General features: G+C 45.3%; 1 protein-coding gene across 4 annotated transcripts in view; it reads left to right on the forward strand.

Moving 5' to 3' along the window:
- hip1 (huntingtin interacting protein 1) overlaps positions 1 to 20672 on the forward strand; it is a 228191-nt gene that overhangs the window by 188375 nt on the left and 19144 nt on the right. For all 4 annotated transcript variants that reach the window (XM_068008049.1, XM_068008050.1, XM_068008051.1 and 1 more), the window contains 7 exons: positions 2058 to 2174; positions 3337 to 3438; positions 5610 to 5804; positions 7388 to 7535; positions 11088 to 11174; positions 14920 to 15027; positions 20507 to 20643. In XM_068008049.1, the coding sequence (XP_067864150.1) occupies positions 2058 to 2174; positions 3337 to 3438; positions 5610 to 5804; positions 7388 to 7535; positions 11088 to 11174; positions 14920 to 15027; positions 20507 to 20643 (894 nt within the window). The remainder of the gene's footprint in view (positions 1 to 2057; positions 2175 to 3336; positions 3439 to 5609; positions 5805 to 7387; positions 7536 to 11087; positions 11175 to 14919; positions 15028 to 20506; positions 20644 to 20672) is intronic.

Raw genomic sequence — 20672 nt, forward strand, 5'->3', positions numbered from 1 at the left:
GATCATATCACAGTCCATGAATTAATTAAATAATACTAGAGCCAGTGCGTTAAATAAATAATGTCGGGGTGCCTGGGCTAGACTGGCTGGCATTCCCTGGAGTCAAAGAATTAAGTAAATAATATCAGAATCAATTAATCAAAGGAATAATATTAGAGCCGAAATGGCTGGAGGAATTTTGAGACAGCTGGGAGATAGCGACTGATGTTGAGCAGTAGCGCTTGACATTGGGAGGCCTGCAAGGTGAGTGATGGTTTTAAAAACATGAATTTAAAAGCATTTCTAAGCACTTACAGTAACCAGGTGTTACCATAGGTATAACAAAAGTGTGACAAAATTGGCATTTGGGAAATAAGTGTGACAACAAGACAGCCGTGCAGATGCAAGACTTTATTATAGATGATCTACGGACATCCTCAACTTCAAAACGGCATTAGATCAGTTTTTCTCCTTCCCTTTCCCGAAGTTGCTGACCTTTTCTGGGACAGGGTCCGGGGGAGCTTACCAAAGTGGTGATTCTTCCAGTTTGAGTGGAAAAGATGAACATTAGCAGTGGAGAGGAAGGACACGTCAGCTTAGACTGAGACTGGTCCTATTCTGATCTGATGTCCACACGTTCTACCAGGGATCACTGGATAGTGATCAGGAGAGAGATTTATACTCCCCACACCTAGCCCAGGGGCGTTGAAGTTAAATGTAGCATCCTACGTACTGGCATGGTTGAAATTGGGTGACTGAACACAAAATGGGGAATGAACGTGGGGCCTTCCCATTCCATGAGACTCAGTACTACATCAGGTGACGCATTTACCTCCTGAGCCTTTGGGAAACTTGTCTCAATTGGTTTTGATTACTTAGTGCTAATTGGGTCAGTGGTGCAACAGATTGTGCTGTCGCACCGGGCAAGTGATGATAGTCCATGTTGTACTCCGTTTTCAGCTGGTGTGATGAACACTTAATTGATTTTGGGCATGAGGCTTGCCCAGTGGTTCGCAATCACTCAGATTTAAGATGAGCCCATCATCAGTACGACACCTCATCATAAACGATGCATTTACCTCGGGAGATGCTGCATTCATGTTTAGGGCCATTTTTAAGACCTTCAAAAGCAACGCTTGGTGACAGCAGCGATCAGGTTGTTGCTTTTGCCTGATAACCCTGAAATATGGGGAGAAACCTAACCTCATGATACCTAATAAAATGGCACAGTTTCATTTTCTTCCTGGGGTGGTGCTCTTGCTCTGTATATCTATTATGCTGGTGCTTATATCACAGATGGCAGTCCCACTCTGTGTGCCAGGATAAGAGAGTCCAAGGGTTAAAGTTGGGATCCTCTTGCTCTGAATGTCTCTGTTCCCATTATGTGGTACGTTAACCCACCGAGCCGTTGCGGGAGCTGAAATAGTATCAGAAAACTAGAAGGCTTGGCCTAGCCAGTGATTCAAGAGATATGGAAATCAGTACCACATTTAACAGCAGCTTCCTTTTATGTAGCACCTTTAAGATAATTGGCAAAAGAATCAGAGGGGCGATGAGGAGAATTCTTTTTACGCAGTGAGTTATGATCTGGAATGCACTGTCTGAAAGGGTGGTGGAAGCAAAAGGGAATTGGATAGATACTGGAAAAGGAAAAATTTGCAGGGCGATGGGGAAAGACCAAGGGATTAGGACTGATTGGCTAGCTCTCAAAGAGCAGGCACAGGCACAATGGGCCGAATGGCCTCTTTCTATCCTGTATGATTCTAGTAAATGCCCCAATGTACTTCACAGGGAGATGACTGCAGAAATGGCTGAAGAGAGAGAGAGGAGGCTTATGAAGATGGGGAGAGAAATGGCAAGGCTGAAGGGTTTAGGGAGGGTGTTCTGGAGAGTATGGCTGAGATTGTTAAACAGCTCAAACAGCCGATTTGAGAATGATGAACTCTTAAGCTTTGAAGGCTTTTAGAAAGCTTCTGTTGAGTGTCTCTGCTTTGAATGGGTTCCAGTGATGCTTGAAAGTGGAGACTGATTACCCACCCATTGCTTTGACTGACTGCTCCCGCTCTAATTTTATACAGAATGCGGAGGTAACGAAGCAAATGACATCGTTTCGACAGACACAGGAGGACATGGAACAGATAAAGAAAGAGCTGGAGGAGACTGTACATCGGCTGAAAGAAGATATCCAGCAGAAAGTGAGTGCAGCTGTCCGAATTACGGTGGATCAGGAGAAATCCCTTCCCACCGTCGCCTGATCTCAGGACCTGTGTAACCTCGAAAGCTGGTGCAGTAATTCCAATCCACCTCAGTTAAAGACTAAACTCGGATCTGTTATACTATTTCTGTGACTCCCTTTTCCTCCCCTCTCTCCTCTGAAGGTGTTGCCTCATGCTGGCGTATAGTTCCACCCAATGTTTTCCATCCTCCAGTACCTCGCCCAACTTGCCATCGTTCCCAAAACCTCTCCACATCTCTACCTCTCCTGCTTTAAGTCACTCCTTAAAACCTACCTCTTAGACCAAGCTTTTGGTCACCTGTCCTAATATCTCTTTATGTGGCTCAGTGTCAAATTTTACCTGATAACGCACCTGTGAAGCACCTTAGGACTTTTTTTTACTACGTTAAAAACGCTATATAAATGCAAGTTGTTGTCCGTATGTGAACTTGAACAGTGAATGTCAGGACAGTGAAGGGACAGGATATTTGACTACAGAATGTTATAGCTGAACTCGATCCTGCCTTCACCCCATGTCCACACACAGGTAGTTCCGGCAGGGGTAGCTGGATAGTGATGTGGCCCAGCCTGATTCCCCGGGCCCCCACCTCCGCCACAAGCCCAGGAAAACTGAGGCCAAACACAACCCCCGCGAGATCAGCTAACTGAGCGCAGACCAGGAATCAGAGATGGCACCTTCCTGACCTGTATGGACCATTACCACTTTAGACTGTGTATTTACCAACTGAACCATCCCGATTTGTGGAATAAATTATCAGGGAGGCCGGCTGAAGTGGACAGTATAAATGTTTTATGAGGCAATTAAGTGCGTTTTTGGAGACTGAAAGGATTGAGGGATATGGTGAGCACGTGGATAGGTGGGGTTGATTTAGGAGTTTTAGGTTTAATGGCCCTGTTCCTAAAAATTCCTGTGTGAGCACACTTGTTTACTGGTCGTCTGCGTTTCTGGTGGGTAAGGGGCCATTTGATGGCACTGAAGGGAAAGTTTTCTTTCTCCGAGATTGGGGCCTATCTTTTCTGTGAGTTTGTAAGTCCTTTAAAAGATGTGAAATTCCAGATAGTCCGATGGCTCTGAGCAGCTGTCTTTCTTGTTGATGAATTTCTCTTTCCCGAAACTATAGGCTCAGGAGCAGACTCGTGTCCTGGAATCCCTGCAGAAGGAGCTGAAATTCAGGAACGAGGAGCTGGTGTCTCTGAAAAGCTCGCATGAGGACTCTCGACAGGTGAGACGGCACCGAAATGACTCCCTCTCTCCCTCTGCACCCCCACCCCCCCCCCCCCCACTCCACATTTAGAGGGCAGGGTCTGGAACTCCTCGCTCCATTTGCTTCGTCTAATTCTGTGATCTTCCTGGACCAAAAAACAGCTTAAAATGATTCAGACACTGGCTCTGGAACTGAGTCATACAAACCAGGAGATTCCCAGATCCGATTCAAAGCTCTTGAGGTACCTGACCTGGGGCAGTGGTTGAGACACCGCAAATGACCTCAGCAGCCCCAGGGCAGGAAGGGGTAAAATCAATCGGGGTAGCTGCTCCTGATCACTACGTCCCCTGCTGGTAAAGTGTGCGTGGGATGAGTGAAGGGAGGATTAGGGTCGGGATATGATGTTTCCCACGGTCGAATTCCCTGGTAACAGTTACAGGTAAATGCACCAATTCCACCCCCGCCCTCACTCCCAACATGATGGGAGCGTGGGCCAGATGTAAGACCAAAGCATAGTTGCACCGATTCTCTGACCCACATTCCCTTTGAGTGAGTCTCCTCACTGGGTGCCTGGGATCGGTGAATTTCCCCTTTTGAACATCCTTATTTTCTCTAGGTGTTTTTTTTTAAACCCTAAAATCTCCACTTATTAAGGCATAAGGCCTGCTCCCATTGTGTTACAGGGTGTTAGGAGATATACAAGAACATTTGATGGTGGTGACCCCTCTCCTGTTTCCTCGTCCTTGCAGAGCTGAGATTAGGAGTTCGCTGTGTGAGGAGTGAGGGGGCAGGGGGCAGCAGCTCCAGCATCAACCTGTGGTGCTGCATTCTAAATGAAAACGTAGGGGAGATCTTGTTCAAATTACAGCAATTCATGTTTGGAGAATCGTTTCGGGAAGGAATGTGGTGTCTGAAACATTCACCTCACCCTTGGCGAGTGGCGTTAGCAGTCCACATGAGATCTAATCCCGATTCTCAAGCGACTGAACTGCACATGGGCACCCTGCTGATAAGGTGATGGTTCGATTGCAAGTGTTAGTGGCCTCTACAGTGAGACGCCTGAAATTGACTTCCAGATCGCTACAACTGTTGGGATTTCGCTTTTGTAGCTGCGTGAGGCTCCAGGATGGGGAAGAAACACAATTATTTGTTTTGGGAGTGGCAGGAGACGGAGCATTGCTCAGGCTGGGGTGAGGGGAATTGAGTTCATTCACCAATCTCCCTGACTGAAGGAGGTGTCATAAAAACTTGAGCCCAAAGTGAGAGCAAACTGGACTCAGCTCCATTTATCTCACATCTGTCTAACTATTTATCCGCATGCATTGCAAAACAGTTAAATGAACAATGATTTTGCCAAGTAATTTTATTCACTTAACTGTTCTATTAGCGTTTTAACTGTTGTATCAAGTTTGGCAAGAAGCTGACAATGGAATGCAAACTGGATTGCAATTACAATACTGTAAATATGGTCACATAATTGGAAGTGTATTTATATAATTTGCTTCATTTGTCGGCCGTAGCTCAGTGGTAATACTCGCGTCTGAGTCAGAAAGTTGGGTTCAAGCCCCACTCCAGAGACTTGAGCACAAAATCCAGGCTGACACTCCCAGTGCAGTGCTGAGGGAGTGCTGCACTGTCGGAGGTGCCGTCTTTCGGATGAGACGTTAATCTGAGGCCCTGCCTGACACCTCAGGTAGACATAAAAGATCCCATGGCACTATTTCAAAGAAGAGCAGGGGATTTCTCCCCATGTCTTAGCCAATATTTATCCCTCAACCAACAACTAAACATAGATTATCTGGTCATTATCACATTGCTGTTTGTGGGACCTGGTTGTGCACAAATTGGCTGGCATGTTTCCTACATTACAACAGTGACTATACTTCAGAAGTACTTCATTGACTGTAATGTGCTTTGGGATGTCCTGAGATTGTGAAAGGCGCTATATAAATGTAAGTTTTTATTTCTTTCATTACGATATACACATTACAGAGCAGCACAACAAATCTCTTTTTTTTAAAAAGAAAAAGGACAAATGAGCTCCTTTAAAGTAAAGGACCTTTGAAAACACATTTAATGGGGATTGAAACTAATTTTTTTTTAATTCCTTTGGAAAATGTAAGTGTATTTTATTCAGTAAAGCTTAAAATGCTTCCTCATTTTTTTTCTCATTTGTCACTCCTTGTTAGTCGAGCACAGTGATGGCATCGACGATCGAATCCCTGACGTTGGAAAAGACGGCGCTAAGCGAGGCTGTGGATCAGAAGGCGAGCACATTAGCCATACTACAGGAGGAGCTAGAGCAGCTGAAGGAGGCCCTGTCAGCAGAGAGGGACAACACCAGCAGAACGGTCGAGGGTCTGCAGAACCAGCTGAATGAAAAGGTATGCACTGAGTCGCTGTGATCAGGGTTCAAGTGTCAAACCGAATTCAGTGTCTGACAATAGAAATACACGCACCCAGTTGAGCTGCACGCTGAGTTAGTCTGCTGTTGGCCGTGTTGTTTGAGTGAGGACTCCCTCTCCTTTGGATAGGATCTTTCACATCCACCAGAACAGGCAGTCGGGGTCTCAGTTTGAAGTCTTGTCCAAAGGGCAACACCTCTAACAATGCCGCCCTCCCACAGTATGGCACTAAAATGTTGGCCTAGATTATGTGCTGAAACCCTCAGTAGTGAGAGTGATACCAACTGAGCCAAGCTGTCACTCTAGGCTCCCCTGCTCTGTCTCCATCAATATCCATTAACCTCCACCCCCTCCCCCCGCCCAAATAATAACCTCAGAAGAACACTACTTACTGAACCACTGCTATCTTTCCATTTCTCACAACCATTCTCTGGCCTCTCTACTTTATGTCGCCAATTTGCAGGCAATTGTGTGCTGTGGGTTTAAACAACTGGAAACTGAATGAGTCTGCTCACACAGGATAGTTGCATCCCATCAGTCTGGGCTGGTTTCTCAAATTCAGGATCAGAAGTCAAGTCACAATGTTTAACCCACTCTGGCACCAGTGCTCCACTCTACCTCTATTATATTGTAATTCTGCAATGCTGATGCCTAGGTTTCCCAGTGAAAAGAGTTTATTTAGTTCCTTGATTGAATGACCCTTTGGGGCCGGTTATAATGCCCTGTTATAAAATGGAACCAGAGTAACTGTGGCACTACATTTTACTGTGAAGTTCAGCAGAGAGTGTATTGAAACTGGCTACACCATGGAGTGTCTCGGTGTAGTTTCTCAGATTCCGTTATACCATAGAACTGGACTGAGTGATTCCAGGACTCTTTTGTACTGTAGAACTGGACTGAACGATTGAAGTATTATGTTACACTGTGGTGCTGCAAGTGTGTGTACAATTTCATTATATTATAAATGAAGTGTGTGTATTTTTCTTGTACTGTGTAGTTGCACTGGGTGTGTGTGTTCTGTTGTGCTGTGTAACTAGAGTAGGTGTTTGTGTTTTCTTTGTGCTGTGTAAATGGACTGTGTGTGTTCTGTTATGCTGTGTAACTGGACTGTGTGTCTGTGTTCTGTTATGCTGTGTAACTGGACTGTGTGTCTGTGTTCTGTTATGCTGTGTAACTAGACTGGGTGTTTGTGTTTTCTTTGTGCTGTGTAACTAGACTGTGTGTGTGTGTTCTGTTATGCTGTGTAACTGGACTGTGTGTGTGTTCTGTTATGCTGTGTAACTAGACTGGGTGTTTGTGTTTTCTTTGTGCTGTGTAAATGGACTGTGTGTGTGTGTTCTGTTATGCTGTGTAAATGGACTGTGTGTGTGTGTTCTGTTATGCTGTGTAAATGGACTGTGTGTGTGTGTTCTGTTATGCTGTGTAAATGGACTGTGTGTGTGTGTTCTGTTGTGCTGTGTGTAACTGGAGTGAGTGTGTGTTTCCATAGCACCCTGTAACTGGACTGGGTGTGTGTGCTTTTGATGTACCGTCCTGGCTTCATGTGTCCTGTATTTTTTTAGGAGAACCATGAGCAAGCTCTGGAGAAACAGCTGCTCGATGAACAATTCGCTCTACTGCGCTGTGCAGTGGAGGAGGCGGAGAGAATTGTTCAGGATGCACTCAGCAGGTTGGATGATCCCCTTCATGTTGGCTGTACCAGTTCTGCAGGTAAATACAGAAAGCAAGAGGGCACCAGGCGGGTCAGAGTTTGAACCAGAATGTGGTATAAATAGTTAATAGTAAAGATCTGAATGTGAAGTATTTTTGAAGCTGGTTTATGTGAAGGTTCAAGATAGGAAAAGAGTTGTTTTCAAATTTGATTTCAGGAAGGTAGGATGCACGTTATGGCCAGAATATTGTCCTTCCACCTCTGTTCAAATGGAGCCCAGCAAGGCCCTATTTTAATCAGGACATCATGTTGGGGGAGATGAGTTTTTTTTTAACACAGCGAGTTGTTATGATCTGGACTGCATTGCCTGAAAGGGCGGTGAAAGCAGATTCAATAGTAACTTTCAAAAGGGAATTGGATAAATACTCAAAGGAAAAATTTGCAGGGCTATGGGGAAAGAGTAGGGAGTGGGTCTAATCTAGTAGCCCCTTTCAAAGAGCTGGCGTAGACATGATGGGGGGAGAAATTCGATAAGGGTCCGTTTTGGGTGGTGGTAATGCGATGCGCTAACATCCTGCTCCCGACGGACCCTGGGCAGGCAAGACACAAGTTTGGACCCAAGGGAGCACTTACCTGCAATTGGCATTCCTTTCCAGGCCTTGCACGTGGAATCAATGCAATTCACACTTTCCACCACCAGAGGAATTCTCTTAAAGGTAGCTGGTACCTGTTATTTGCTGAAAATAACAGTCTACTGTCTGCACGGAGTCTGAACAGAGATCAGACATTGCACACGTAAAACACAGATTCAGATCCCATCTCTATGTTTACACACTGATGAGTTATGTTAAAACATTGAATGAAGGTTGCACACTACTAAATCCCACATCCTCCATCTGCACACCAGACCTCACCAATCCGCCATCTGAGTTGGTACCAGGCCTGCGAGAGTTCATGCACCAAGGTTCTCTGCTGATGCACTAGAGATCTTGGGTGCAAGTGGTGGACAGAAGGAGGGACATCCTATATCCATATTGGGGGGGGGGGGGGGGGGGCGGGCGGGCAAGAGGCCCAGAGGCCCTCCAGACATATACTCAAAAGACAGTGGGAGACAAAGTCAATGCCAGGCCCACAGCATCATGATCATGGATGCAGTGCAGGAAGACGTTCAATGCTTTGACATGAGCGGTCAAGGTGAGTGAGGTCAACTATCAAGTGGGGTCTCCTACCAACTGCACCACGCACTACACCCCCATCCCCCGCATACCAATAAACTCTTTCCATCAGTACTCAAACTCTTCCAATCTGATGCTTCCTCTCACCCTTACACATTATCACTGTTTCAAGCCGCCCACCCACAACTCACAGGCCACACACACTGGCAGGTATGGAAACATGACAGGCACATCACCCAGACACACATCCCGCTTTCTTGCAGGAGAAGGTGACGCATATCAAGAGGCAGCAAGTGGCAGTGGCATTTAGCCCCTCGAGCCTATTCCACCATTCAATGAGATCATGTTGGACCTGTGACCTAACTCCATATACCCGCCTTAGCCCCATATCCCGTAATACCCTTGGTATTCTCAGATTTAACATTCACAACTGAGCTAGCATCAACTGCCATTTGAAGAAGAGCGTTCCAAACATCTCCCACCCTTTGCGTGTAGAAGCGTTTCCTAACTTCACTCCTGCGCACCCTGGCTCTAAATGTTAGGCGATGTCCCCGAATCTGAGTATTCAAGTGTAGCAGACCTCCAAAAACAATTACAAATGTCTCCGCAGCCAGAGGCAATTATCCAGCCACTAACCTGTAAATCCTGCATGGTCTCTTTAAATAGCACGGGTGGTGTGTCCTCCAGGCATTCTAAGACACATTCAGATGGTCGGGGTTAAGACTGTGCATTGAGTTGAGCGTTAAGTCCCAAAATGGTGTCTATCACTTTAAATCAGAAGCCATTTTCTCCCTTATTTACATGATTCCAGCGTTCATTATCTGTGTCTGCGCAACCTCCTATACCAAGATGGCGTCTGGCGCACGTCACGCAGGAAACGTGCGTGTGCATCGAAGACGCCGTCATGGATGTCGGAGAGGCCATGTAACGCCGAAACAACGTGCGCTACACGGCCCAATTTATCGCCCAATGGGCCAAATGGCCTCCAGTTCTGTAGGATTCTATGAATACTCAGCACTGCTGAGAAAAGCAGGACCTACATGATAGTCTCCCAAGCCAACAAAATCAGCTACCTTTCTGGAAAACCAAACAAGAACCTGAATTCCACCCTTTCACCATGTTGATAGTTGAGAGGACAGAGGCAATGAAATCTCCTGCTCTTTCTGTGAAGCAAGTGTCGTGTCTCTCCTTGTCCTCCTCAGACAGCCTGAGCAACTTTGGGAATTGGGTGACGGTGTGCACTGGAATACCCAGATGTAGTGGCCCTGACTGGCAAACCACGGCACTACATCTGTGGTATCCGCAGCGCTGAGCTCCCAGTCTCAGCTGAGAGAAGGACAACTTCACAGTGAGAATCATCCATCGTCTGCTATATTGGGCCTCTGAGTGTCTGGTTTCAGTACATTAACTTTGCCTCCTCATCTTTGGTGCACACCTGAGGTGGGATCCAACTGTTCCTGTTCTGCAGTGTATTAAGAAATACCAACTATTGTAGAATATGATTTAAGGCTGTGAAACTGTGTAAAGTAGCGAATGTAAAACTAAATATTTAAGGATTGTGAAGATTGAATGGGCTGGCAGTATCCACTGCTTCCATGGGTGAAAGTATCCATTTCATTGGAGCAGGGTAATGACCAGTTAAAGTGACTGCTGAGGCAGTGTTGAGCATTCGACATCCCATTTGCAAGTCCCAGGATTGAACTCCATACCGTGTTTCCTCTCAAAGTCAACATTGCTTGACTCAGCGGAGTTGTCCAGAGGAGCCAAGAAGTGGCACAGACAATGTCGGGAGTGTTCAGAACTTCTGTGCCCACTCGCCGTCCACCCCCCTCCCAGGAGAGTCAGTCAGGGCGATAGACAAAACAACTTTGTAAATTCAATTTATCAGTATATTAAATCCTATAGCAGCACCAGTCATTGAACTGGAACACTATAGAATAGTGGGGGGGTGAACTTTAACTGCAGGTTGCTGCCTTTAATTGTATCAATGGGACGCTAGACACTCGCTCATAGGAATGGGTAGAATCAGGAGAGCCATCCTGACCCTGCAATAAACTCAAAGTGGCTTTGGCAGTGGTCAGAGAGCACATTGAAGGGGTAAGTTTGAGAGGCTCTGTTAGCGTGGTGCCTTGTTAGATGTGAGTGTGGGTTGGAGATGGGGTTATAACACAATGGAGCTAATTCTGTAACCCATGCTCCCATTTAGTGAGGCTCCACATCAAGAGCCTCGCCTTGGAAAATTACTGTGTAAGGGTTGTGTGGTTTAGAGAGACGAGAGGAAAACATTGGGCATCATGTCCCACTTTTCCCTACCGCCAAAAGAAAACGTAACCCCTTTTCGATGTCGTGCTTAAATGATGGTTTTAGCTTTACTCAACTTAGTGAGAGAAACTTATAACCTCGTGGATCCTTACTGTAATCGATTGCTTCCTGCAGATTATCTCATCACGAGAGGTCAGGCTGCACTGGATTCCCTCAACAGACTACAGGATGGACACATGAAGTATTTGTCCGACAGATCAGGTAGGCTCCAAGAAAGCACAAGTATGGCAAATATTGACTAACTGAACCAGTGGTGATTTGTGTGTGGGGTGGGGCCTCGTTCAGACACTTAAGAATCAATTTTAACTCCCTCTGACTGAAGCAGGTGGGAGCTTCATTAATGTATTCAAATCGGGGTCCTGCTGTGTCATTAGGACCCCAAATCCATTTTAAGTTGCCCACTGCTGAGCCCACTCAGTAACACAGGGCAGGATTGGTTTAAAACTGCAATTAGAAGTGGTGTTTAAGGAAACAATCATGTGCAAATGCTCAGATCATTGGTATCTGTTTGTTACAGAGTTTGGTTGTCCACAGGGATTTTGTTTTGGAGATTGCTTTCTCGAAGATTTGTTCTGCTTCCACACCCTCAAGTGGCCTAGAGTCACTCACTGGAATTGACTGAGGAGCAGCGCACGAGGAGGCTGCTCTTCCCCAGACAGCCTGTCACAGACCTGTGCGGCCTCCGACAACAAGTTGCCAGATGGCCATGCATTACCTGTGGCAGTGAATGTCACCATGACCATTAACTTCTTTGCCTCGGGCTACTTCCAGGCTGCAACAGATGACAGTCACCCAACAGGACAGGCTACCATTCAATCAGTGTGCAGCTGGTCACTGAATCGTGCAGGTCTGTGTCCAGTTTCCTGATAAAAAGAGAAACTTGCATTTATATAGCTCCTTTCACAACCTCACGACGTCCCAAAGTGTTTTACAGCCAATGAAGTACTTTTTTTTTTGAAGTGTAGTCACTGTTGTAGTGCAGGAAAAGTGGCAGCCAATTTGTGCACAACAAGCTCCCACAAACACCAAGTGATAATGACCAGATAATCTGTTTTTTAAGTGATGTTGGTAGAGGGATAAATATTGGCCAGAAGGGAGAACTTCCCAGCTCTTCTTCGAAATAGTGCCATGGGATCTTTCTCGTCCACCTGAGGGCAGATGGGGCCTCGATTTAACGTCTTATCCAAAAGACGGCACCTCCAACGGCGCAGCACTGTCTCCACACTGCACTGGAATGTCAGCCTAGATTTTGTGCTCCACAAATCTGGAATCCACGACCTTCTGACTCAGAGGCGAGTGTGCTACTAATTGAGTCACGGATAACACATAGTTGTCCCAATGCTTTCATTCTGCAACAGCCAACCATGCCCCCCCCCCACTATTCCACCCACCTCAAAACATTAGAGCTATATGTGCTAGGGGGCGAGCTACCCCTTGCACATGTAGCTCATGACACCGCTCCATAATCTGAGCTCACCCACAGAGAGGAGATAAACCAGAACCATGGAGGGGGGGCCACCAGAATGATTATCGAGCACACGTTTGTGCTCGTCAAGTGATGCTTTCAGCTCCTGGATAGGTCTGGGGGCTTTCTGCAGTACAACCTGTGAGAACCGCCCACATTGTGCATGTGTGCTGTATCCTGCATAACCTCACTGTGCAACATGTAATGCACATGAAGCGAGAGCAGCAAGAGGAGCTTTCCCACGTCTGACGAAGAAGACCTGGTCACAGACGAGGAAGGAACAGAAGTGGGAGGGTGAGGACACCACCTTGCAGGTGGAGATGCTCAGGATTAGTTGATTGCTCAGCTCATCACCTGACCTACTCGTTCCCAAAACCTTTACTCTGCCCCTCCTCCACCGCATTAACAGTCCTCAATACCACCTTTACCAGTCCTTTCACTCTGCAATAAAGAAGCACCAACCTTTAGCCATTTATCATATACACGAGACCTGATATTGCAGGCTCAGTACCTGCTCTGAGACCACACTGCAGACAAAATTGAAAAGTCAAAGAAGGTGAATATTTTAATAGCTAACACAATAATAACCTTAGCGTCATTTGTTGCCTGTGTTAACCCGTAGTGCTTTTCTTAAATGTTTGTTTATCTATCCTACCACTCCTATGAGGTGCTCCCCTCAGTGGCTTCAGACTGGCAGGTAGAAGGCTGATGATGCTCAAGTGAGGACCCCTTGAGACGCTGGTGGTCGGTAACCTCTGGTGGGGCGAAGGGAGTGGAGGGGGTCGCACGAGGCCAGAGTTGGGGGAAGGCAGAATTCTTGGAGGAAGTTACACAGATAGTGTGGGATGAAGCCATGGAGGGGTTTGAACATGAGGATGAGAATTTTAAATTTGAGGTGTTGGTGGACCGGGAGTCAGTGTAGGTCAGCGAGCGCAGGGGTGATGGGTGAGTGGGATACAGGCGGCAGAGTTTTGGATGAGCTCAAGTTTATGAAGGGTGGAAGATGGGAGGCCGGCCAGGAGAGCTTCGGAATAGTCGTGTGTGATGATAACAAAAGCATGGATGAGGTTTTCAGGAGCAAATGAGCTGAGGCCAGGGCGGAGACTGGCAATATTACAGAGGTGGACGTAGGTGGTCTTAGTGATGGAGAGGATATGGGGTCGGAAGCTCAGTTCAGGGTTAAAAAGGACGCCGAGGTTCAGCCTGAGTCAGTGGTCAGGGAGGGGGATATAATTGGTGGTGAGGGAATAGCATTTGTAGCTATTACACAGGTACAATACTCCTGTGTGAATTTATTATATAATACACTGGTATACAGGTTGTAAGAACACCAGGATAGGTATCCCGACAAATATTTTCCGGTATCTGTATCCAGACTGTCTTAAACCTCCCCTTCTCCAATCTCAGGAATACTTGCACATTTAAGTGACACTCTTATGTCTTCCTGCTACTGACTAGTTTCTGTAATCTCTCTCCCTCTGTCATAGATGCACATCTGTTTTGGAACCTTTCTCCGTACAGTAGATATATATTGCTAAAACCGAAGGAGCTTGGAAATCGAAAGCCTGAAGGTGTCAAAACACCCTCTTATATATCCTTGATTTTTCAAGAAAGCCCCTCCATTCCATTGACCAATCTGAGTGATATGTGTCAGAAGAGTTTGCCCCATTTTTTTAGTGTCAATATCTCAACCAGCTGCGTTAGTGCCCCTGGTAACTTCAGGTTGCTGGTGACTGCAAAACCCAACCGTGTCAGGTGGTAATTCACCCCTCCTAACTCCTCAGTCTCTCGGTACAGAGAACTGGTGTTCTGATAGCAGTTAGGGAGTTTAACATTTATATCTCCTTCTGAGCTACCTCTGGCCTGTGGCCTTGATGACCTGCTTCTCTAGACCCTGAAAATGCCTTGTTCCCACTGACATTCCCAGCTCTTAGCCGTTTAGTACATCCCACAGTTCCGTCCAACTACTGGCTCCGTTTTGAGGACACCCTTTAAGGCAATTCTCAGAGCATTGTGCCTACAAGTTATAACATTCCTGTGTGTGTTTATTGTCTGATACGATGTGCTACACATGCGTAACACAACTGTGCACTTAAAAATAGGGGTTAAGGAAGGGACAAATGAATTCATTGTTCCTGCTCTTGATTATTGAAGTGTGATTCTTCCTAGAAAGTACACGTGTGTGAATGCCAGGTGAAAACAGGATTGAAGTTGGCTGCGAGGTCCCTCTATGGGTCAACAATCTCCAGACTCTCACTGTCTAATCTTATGAATGAAAAATAGCCACTTGGTCAAGGTACTGGAGGGTGGCTGGCTGGCACCTATAGAACTGTATGCCAGCAAGAGTCAGTACCTTCAGGGGAGGAAAAGTTTGTTTATGATGAAAGCACAAGAATGTTGTGTGCACCTTGAGTTGGCTGACATGGTCGGCATTGTTCTGTGCACAGTATTTTAATTCTTCATAATATTTTTATTTTCCAGATGCCAGCAACCTGCTGCAGTCAGTCACCCTCTTTACCCATTTGTTGGGCGATGCCATTGTTCAGGGTAGTGCCACCTCCCATTTGGCGCCAATGGAGGAGGCAGACCGTAAGTAATGCTGTCAATCTGCTTTCGTGTACGATGCTCTTGTTATCAACCTGGCATATGGATTGGCTTAAAAAGCAATGCCTTGCTTACGTCAACTGGCTTACATTCCCCCACACAGAGGAGCTGCGATTTTCTCTAAAGCTTGGCACAGTTTCTAGAAGAAACTGAGTGGCTAGTGTGTGTGACTGATGTAACCCAGCTTCATCAGGGTCATAACTACATTCAAGAGCCTGCCTCCCAGCCCGAGGGGTTGAACTCAGTAAGGAGGTACAGGGTACTCACCCACGATACTGACTCATTGCATAAAGCTGCATAGAATCTACAGGGCGGAAATAGGTCTGTACCAGTGTTCATACACTACATGAGCCTCCATCCACTCTAATCACCTCTTTCTACCCTGCCCTTGTATCCCTCTATTCCCTTCTCCCTCATGTGTGCCCTCATGGAGGGGAATGGAATGAGTGGTGGGCGACCATGAAATATCCTGTGATACTTCAATCACTGTCTGAATTACAAGAGAATAATTTGTGTCTGAATTGTGCTGTTGAATCATTGTGCAATATTTCCTGTATTCCATCATTTCAAGCTACGTGTCTCATTTGTTAAGTTTGTTAATAGATTCACACTAAACATTTTTTGTCCAGTTTTACTTTACCGTGTTACGATTGATTCCTTCCCTCACCCCCAATTTCCTGGCTTCTCCGATGACCTGGTGGATAAAGATACTTGCCAACTGTATCACTACAATGTCAGAAGCTCTAGGATCCTGTGTCGAGTTAGCTGATTTGACCCAGGGCATCAGTTCCGACACTGCAATTGGTCTTAGTGCTCCTGAGCTAGGATTGAGAGAAGTCAGCCCGGGTTTGCTCATTGCTGTCCGCTGACTCCTGCTGCAGTGTGCGTGAATGTGGATGCGGTGGAGGACATGATTGGACTCAGTTGCGATTTTCTTACTCACGATCAGCCAACCTGCTGGCACTCCACTGTCTATGTTAGCACACGAAGAACGACCACTTGGTTATAAGGGACTGGAAGGCTGTCTGTTCTTGTGGAATTGTTCACACGGGGAGTAAATTGGGGGGGGAAACAGAAATAAATTCTCAATTTCGACACACTGTGGGCCCCTGGTTAAAACAAAAGTTTATTTTTTTTGCCGTGGTTTGTATTTAATTAGATGGGGGTAGATACTGTTACTGAATAGATTAATAAATAATAGCCACTGAATTATTTAAATCAATGAGCAGATCCAAAGGAAAGTCTTTGCTATTTCAGAAATGTTAGTGGAGACGATGAGAGGTATTCTATCAAAGCTAGAGCATGGTGTGGGAGGCTGGGAGCCCCCATATCAGGCACTAACATATCAGCTCTGGGTGCTCACCATCTCCAGAATAAGAACAGTATCACCTCAATACAGGAGGCCAGCCACAGCTTGGTTCTTCATATTTAACCACCTCCATTTTTCTCTACTCTTCCCCTAATGATACTGACTCATGACATAGAATTTACAGCACAAAAACAGACCATTTGGCCCAACTCATCTATGTTGGTGTTTATGCACCACACGAGCCTCCATCCGTTCTAATCACCTCTTCGCACCCTGCTCCCGTATCCCTCTATTCGCTTCCCCATCATGTACGCCCTCATGACAGGATATGGAGAGGTAATTCTGTGATTTGGTTCTCCTAGGTAGCAGATCATAGAATGATATGGCACAGAAGGAGGCCATTTGGCCCATCATGCCTGTGCCGGCTTTTTGAAAGAGCTATCCAATTAGTCCATTCGCTTGCTCTTTCCCCATAGCCCTGCAAATTTTTCTACTTCAACTGCCCCTTTAATCTCATGGGCTTCAATTTTGCTCACAAGTCTATTATGTGGTACTTTATCAAACACCTTTTGAAAGTCCATATACATAACATCAACCGCATTACCCTCATCAACCCTCCCCATTACTTCATCAGAGAACTCAATCAAGTTAGTCGAACATGATTTCCCTTTAACAAATCTGTGCTGGCTTTTATTTATTAACCCATATTTTTCTAAGTGCTGATTAATTTTGTCCCGGATTAATGTGTCTCAAAGTTTCCCTACCATTCCCTGTAGTTGCTGGGTTTATCCCGCTCCCCTTTTTTGAATAGGGTGTAACATTTGCAATCCTCCAATCCTCTGGCACAGTCCCCATATCGAAGGAGGATTGGAAGATTGCGGCCAGAGCCTCTGCAATTTCCACCCTTACTTCCCTCTGTAACTTAGGATGCATCTCATCTGGATCGAGTGAATTTTCTACTTTGAGGGCTGCCAACCTTTTTATTACTTCCTCTTTATCTATTTTAGTCCTATCCAATTTCTCTACTACTTCCTCCTTTGCAGTGACATTGGCAGCATCCACTTCTTTAGTGAAGATAAATGCAAAGTATTCATTTAGTACCTTAGCCACGCTCTCTGCCTCCACAAGAAGATCTTTTTTGTCTCTAATCTGCCCCATCTTCCCTTTGCCCATTTTTGATTTCCAGAATTGAAAGGAATGGTTAGAATTTTGCTGTAAAGACCAACCAAATCTTTGAAACTGTCAATGGGGATATGTTGAAGACTTTTGGGTTCCCTTTTATGTTACCCACTAATCTATTCTCATACACTCTCTCTGCCCCTCTTATTTCCTTTTTCAGTTTTCCCCTGTACTTTTTGTATTCAGCTTGATTCTCTACTAAATTGTGAACCTGACACTTGTCATAAGCCTCCTTTTTCTGTTTCATTTTAATCTTTATATCTTTAGTCATCCAGGGAGCTCTAGCTTTGGATGCCCTTCCTTTCCCCTTCGTGGGAATGTGTCTATTCTGTATCCAAACTATCTCCTCTTTGAAGGCCTCCCATTGCTCATTTACTGTTTTACCTGCCAATCTTTGATTCCAGTCCACCTGGCAAGATCCCTTTTCAACTCACTGAAATTAGCCCTCCTCCAGTTGAGTATTTTCACATTTGATTTTTCCTTGTCCTTTTCCATAACTACTCTAAACCTAATATTGTGATCACTGTTTCCCAAATGGTCTCTCTCACTGAAACAAACTCCACTTGCCCCACTTCATTCCCCAGCACTAGATCCAGCACTGTTTCCTTCCTCGTTGGTTGGAAACATACTGATCAAGAAAGTTCTCTTATACATATTTCAGGAATTCTTCCCCCTCTTTGCCCTTTATACTGTTATTTTCCCAGTCTATATTAGGATAATTGAAGTCCCCCATTATCACTACTCTAAAGGTCTTGCATCTTTTTGCAATTTGCTCCTCTATCTCCTTCCCACTATTTGGTGGCCTATAGAATACACCCAGTAGCATCTCTATTGTTCCTTAATTCTAACCAAATAGATTCTGTCTTTGAACCCTCAACTACATTTTCCCTTTGTAGTGCTGTAACAGTATCTTTGATCAATATTGCCATCCCCCCTCTTTTTCCTTCCCTACCTTTCCTGAATACATTGTAGCCAGGAATACTAAGTGTTGATTCCTCCCCTCGTTTGAGCCAGGTCTCCATTATTGCCACTATATCACAGTCCCATGTGGCTACTTGTGCCTGCAGCTCATCAACCGTACCACGCTCTGTGCATTTACGGACATGCACTCTTAAACCCACCTCACTCTGCCTCGCATTTCTCCCCTGTCTGATCCCTCCTTGATCTTGGGAAATTGAGGGAATGCAGCTCCTGAGTTTCTTTCCTTTAATTTTAATGGATGCAGAATAATAGGCTGTTTGCCCAAGATACACTCCACTGATTGCCTGATCACAGAATCACACCAATGAATCTACGGACACCAGCTGTCCTCCAATACCTAGCCGTTCTTTGTGGGTACAGTTCAACGGTGAGTGTTTTCAGGCTATTTGACCATGGGAGGAAATATCACAGCCAAAAGCAATCATGTCCTCATCCAAGTTCATACTCATGCACTTTTCCAGGAACAGCAGGACTATTCGTAGTACCACCTTAGTTGAGACCAACTAAATCAGCACAGGCCAGGGATCGTGCATTTACCTACTCTTCCTCCCTCTCTTTCTCTATCTCTCTCTCTCTCCCCCTTTTCCCCTCTCTCTCTCTCTCCCCCCCTTTTCCTCTCTCTCTCTCTCTCCCCCTTTTCTCCTCTCTCTCTCTCTCTCTCTCTCTCCCCCTTTTCCTCTCTCTCTCTCTCTCTCTCTCTTTCTCCCTTTTTGTCTCTTTCTCTCCCCCGTCCCCCTCTTATATATTTGGTTGTCTTCTAGTGTTGTGTGTGGCAGTTTTTCCTGTGTGTATTTAAAATACAGTTTTACTAATAATATCTTCTATCCATTCCTTTATTTAGAAACCTTTCTGTTGCACTGTTATAATTTGTTGGAAGGTTTTTTGGCTTTGTTAATTTTAAGTACCTCTGATTTTGCTCCCTATATTCCTTTACGCAGTTTTTTCAAAGCTGCATCGGTTAATTGCTGTCCTGCAGGAAGTCCCTTCACTATTTGATTTTACCACGGGATTGGTGTGCACGACGTCATGAGTGAATGCCCAATGTGCTCGTGCTACATTCCTGTACGCAATATTTTTGCATGTTAACTGGGTAACACCCACAGGATTGTAGTTCGTGTGTTAAGCGTTTGCCCATGAAACTCACCGACATGAATTTCTACCCTATTGAGGGAGGGAAGGGAAAGTGAGCAAGAATTCCCATCTTCAGATGAATTGGTGCAGCTCATTTCAATATCCTTAGAATGAGGGTATCTGATACAATACAGGCTTTTCTGACTGACTTGGATACCAGTTGTTTAGAATGCTGAGAGGTGATTTATTTATAAATGTGCGCAAATTGGATCATCGTGTTTTCTGTTTTGATAATTTTTTTTTAAATTTGTGAAAAGGAACTGTTTGTTTTACTTGGTATATTTTCTGATTCTGTTTAAGACAAAATTAAGGAATTTCAGGAGATTGGGATTCAATTAGTTCTCATTGAAATCTTTTTCAAAAAGAAAATATGTTGCAGTGGCGATGAAGTCAGTGAGGGTCTTTTATTTTTATCTCCCCTTGTGTTCTGAATTCATTGATTCCTTGCTGTGGACGGTTAAATAGGTGGCAGTTGCACTCGGTATCTCACCCAAATAGCCATTCTTTGATCTGAGCCTTGACCAGGGGTGTGACCCCTGGTAAAATCATGCTATTTGGCCACGGGTGCACTACAGCTGAACTTTACCCAAAGGTTTAATCACCAGGGATCACCGAATAACCATCAGGAGCAGCAACCCTCGCTGATCTTTGTTGTTCCATAGCTCACGACATCAAAGAAAACCTGTGGGCTAAATTTCCCATTTCGCAGTGTCTTTACAACCAAGGTGAGCAAAGAAGGAGAGAAGTCTACTGACCTTGGGATAAAACCCCCAGCAGACTGTGGTAGTGTGTGGTTGTAATTTTGGTTGTGTGGTTATACTATTTTGCCCAGACCTTAAGTTGGCTCTGTTTTCTAATTGCTAGGCCTATCGGATGCGTGTAAGCAGTGCGGCAATGAGGTACTCTCCTACTTCTCCAGTTTGAAGGACACTGCAACTTTGAGCAGTGCAGATTGCACAAAAGTGAGAGAAAGTCTGAACCAGATAAACACAATTGCGGAGGTAAGAGCCAGACTCGCCTCTTAAATTTA

This window comes from Heptranchias perlo, chromosome 28 (genome assembly GCF_035084215.1).
Source record: "Heptranchias perlo isolate sHepPer1 chromosome 28, sHepPer1.hap1, whole genome shotgun sequence".
Taxonomy (NCBI): domain Eukaryota; kingdom Metazoa; phylum Chordata; class Chondrichthyes; order Hexanchiformes; family Hexanchidae; genus Heptranchias; species Heptranchias perlo.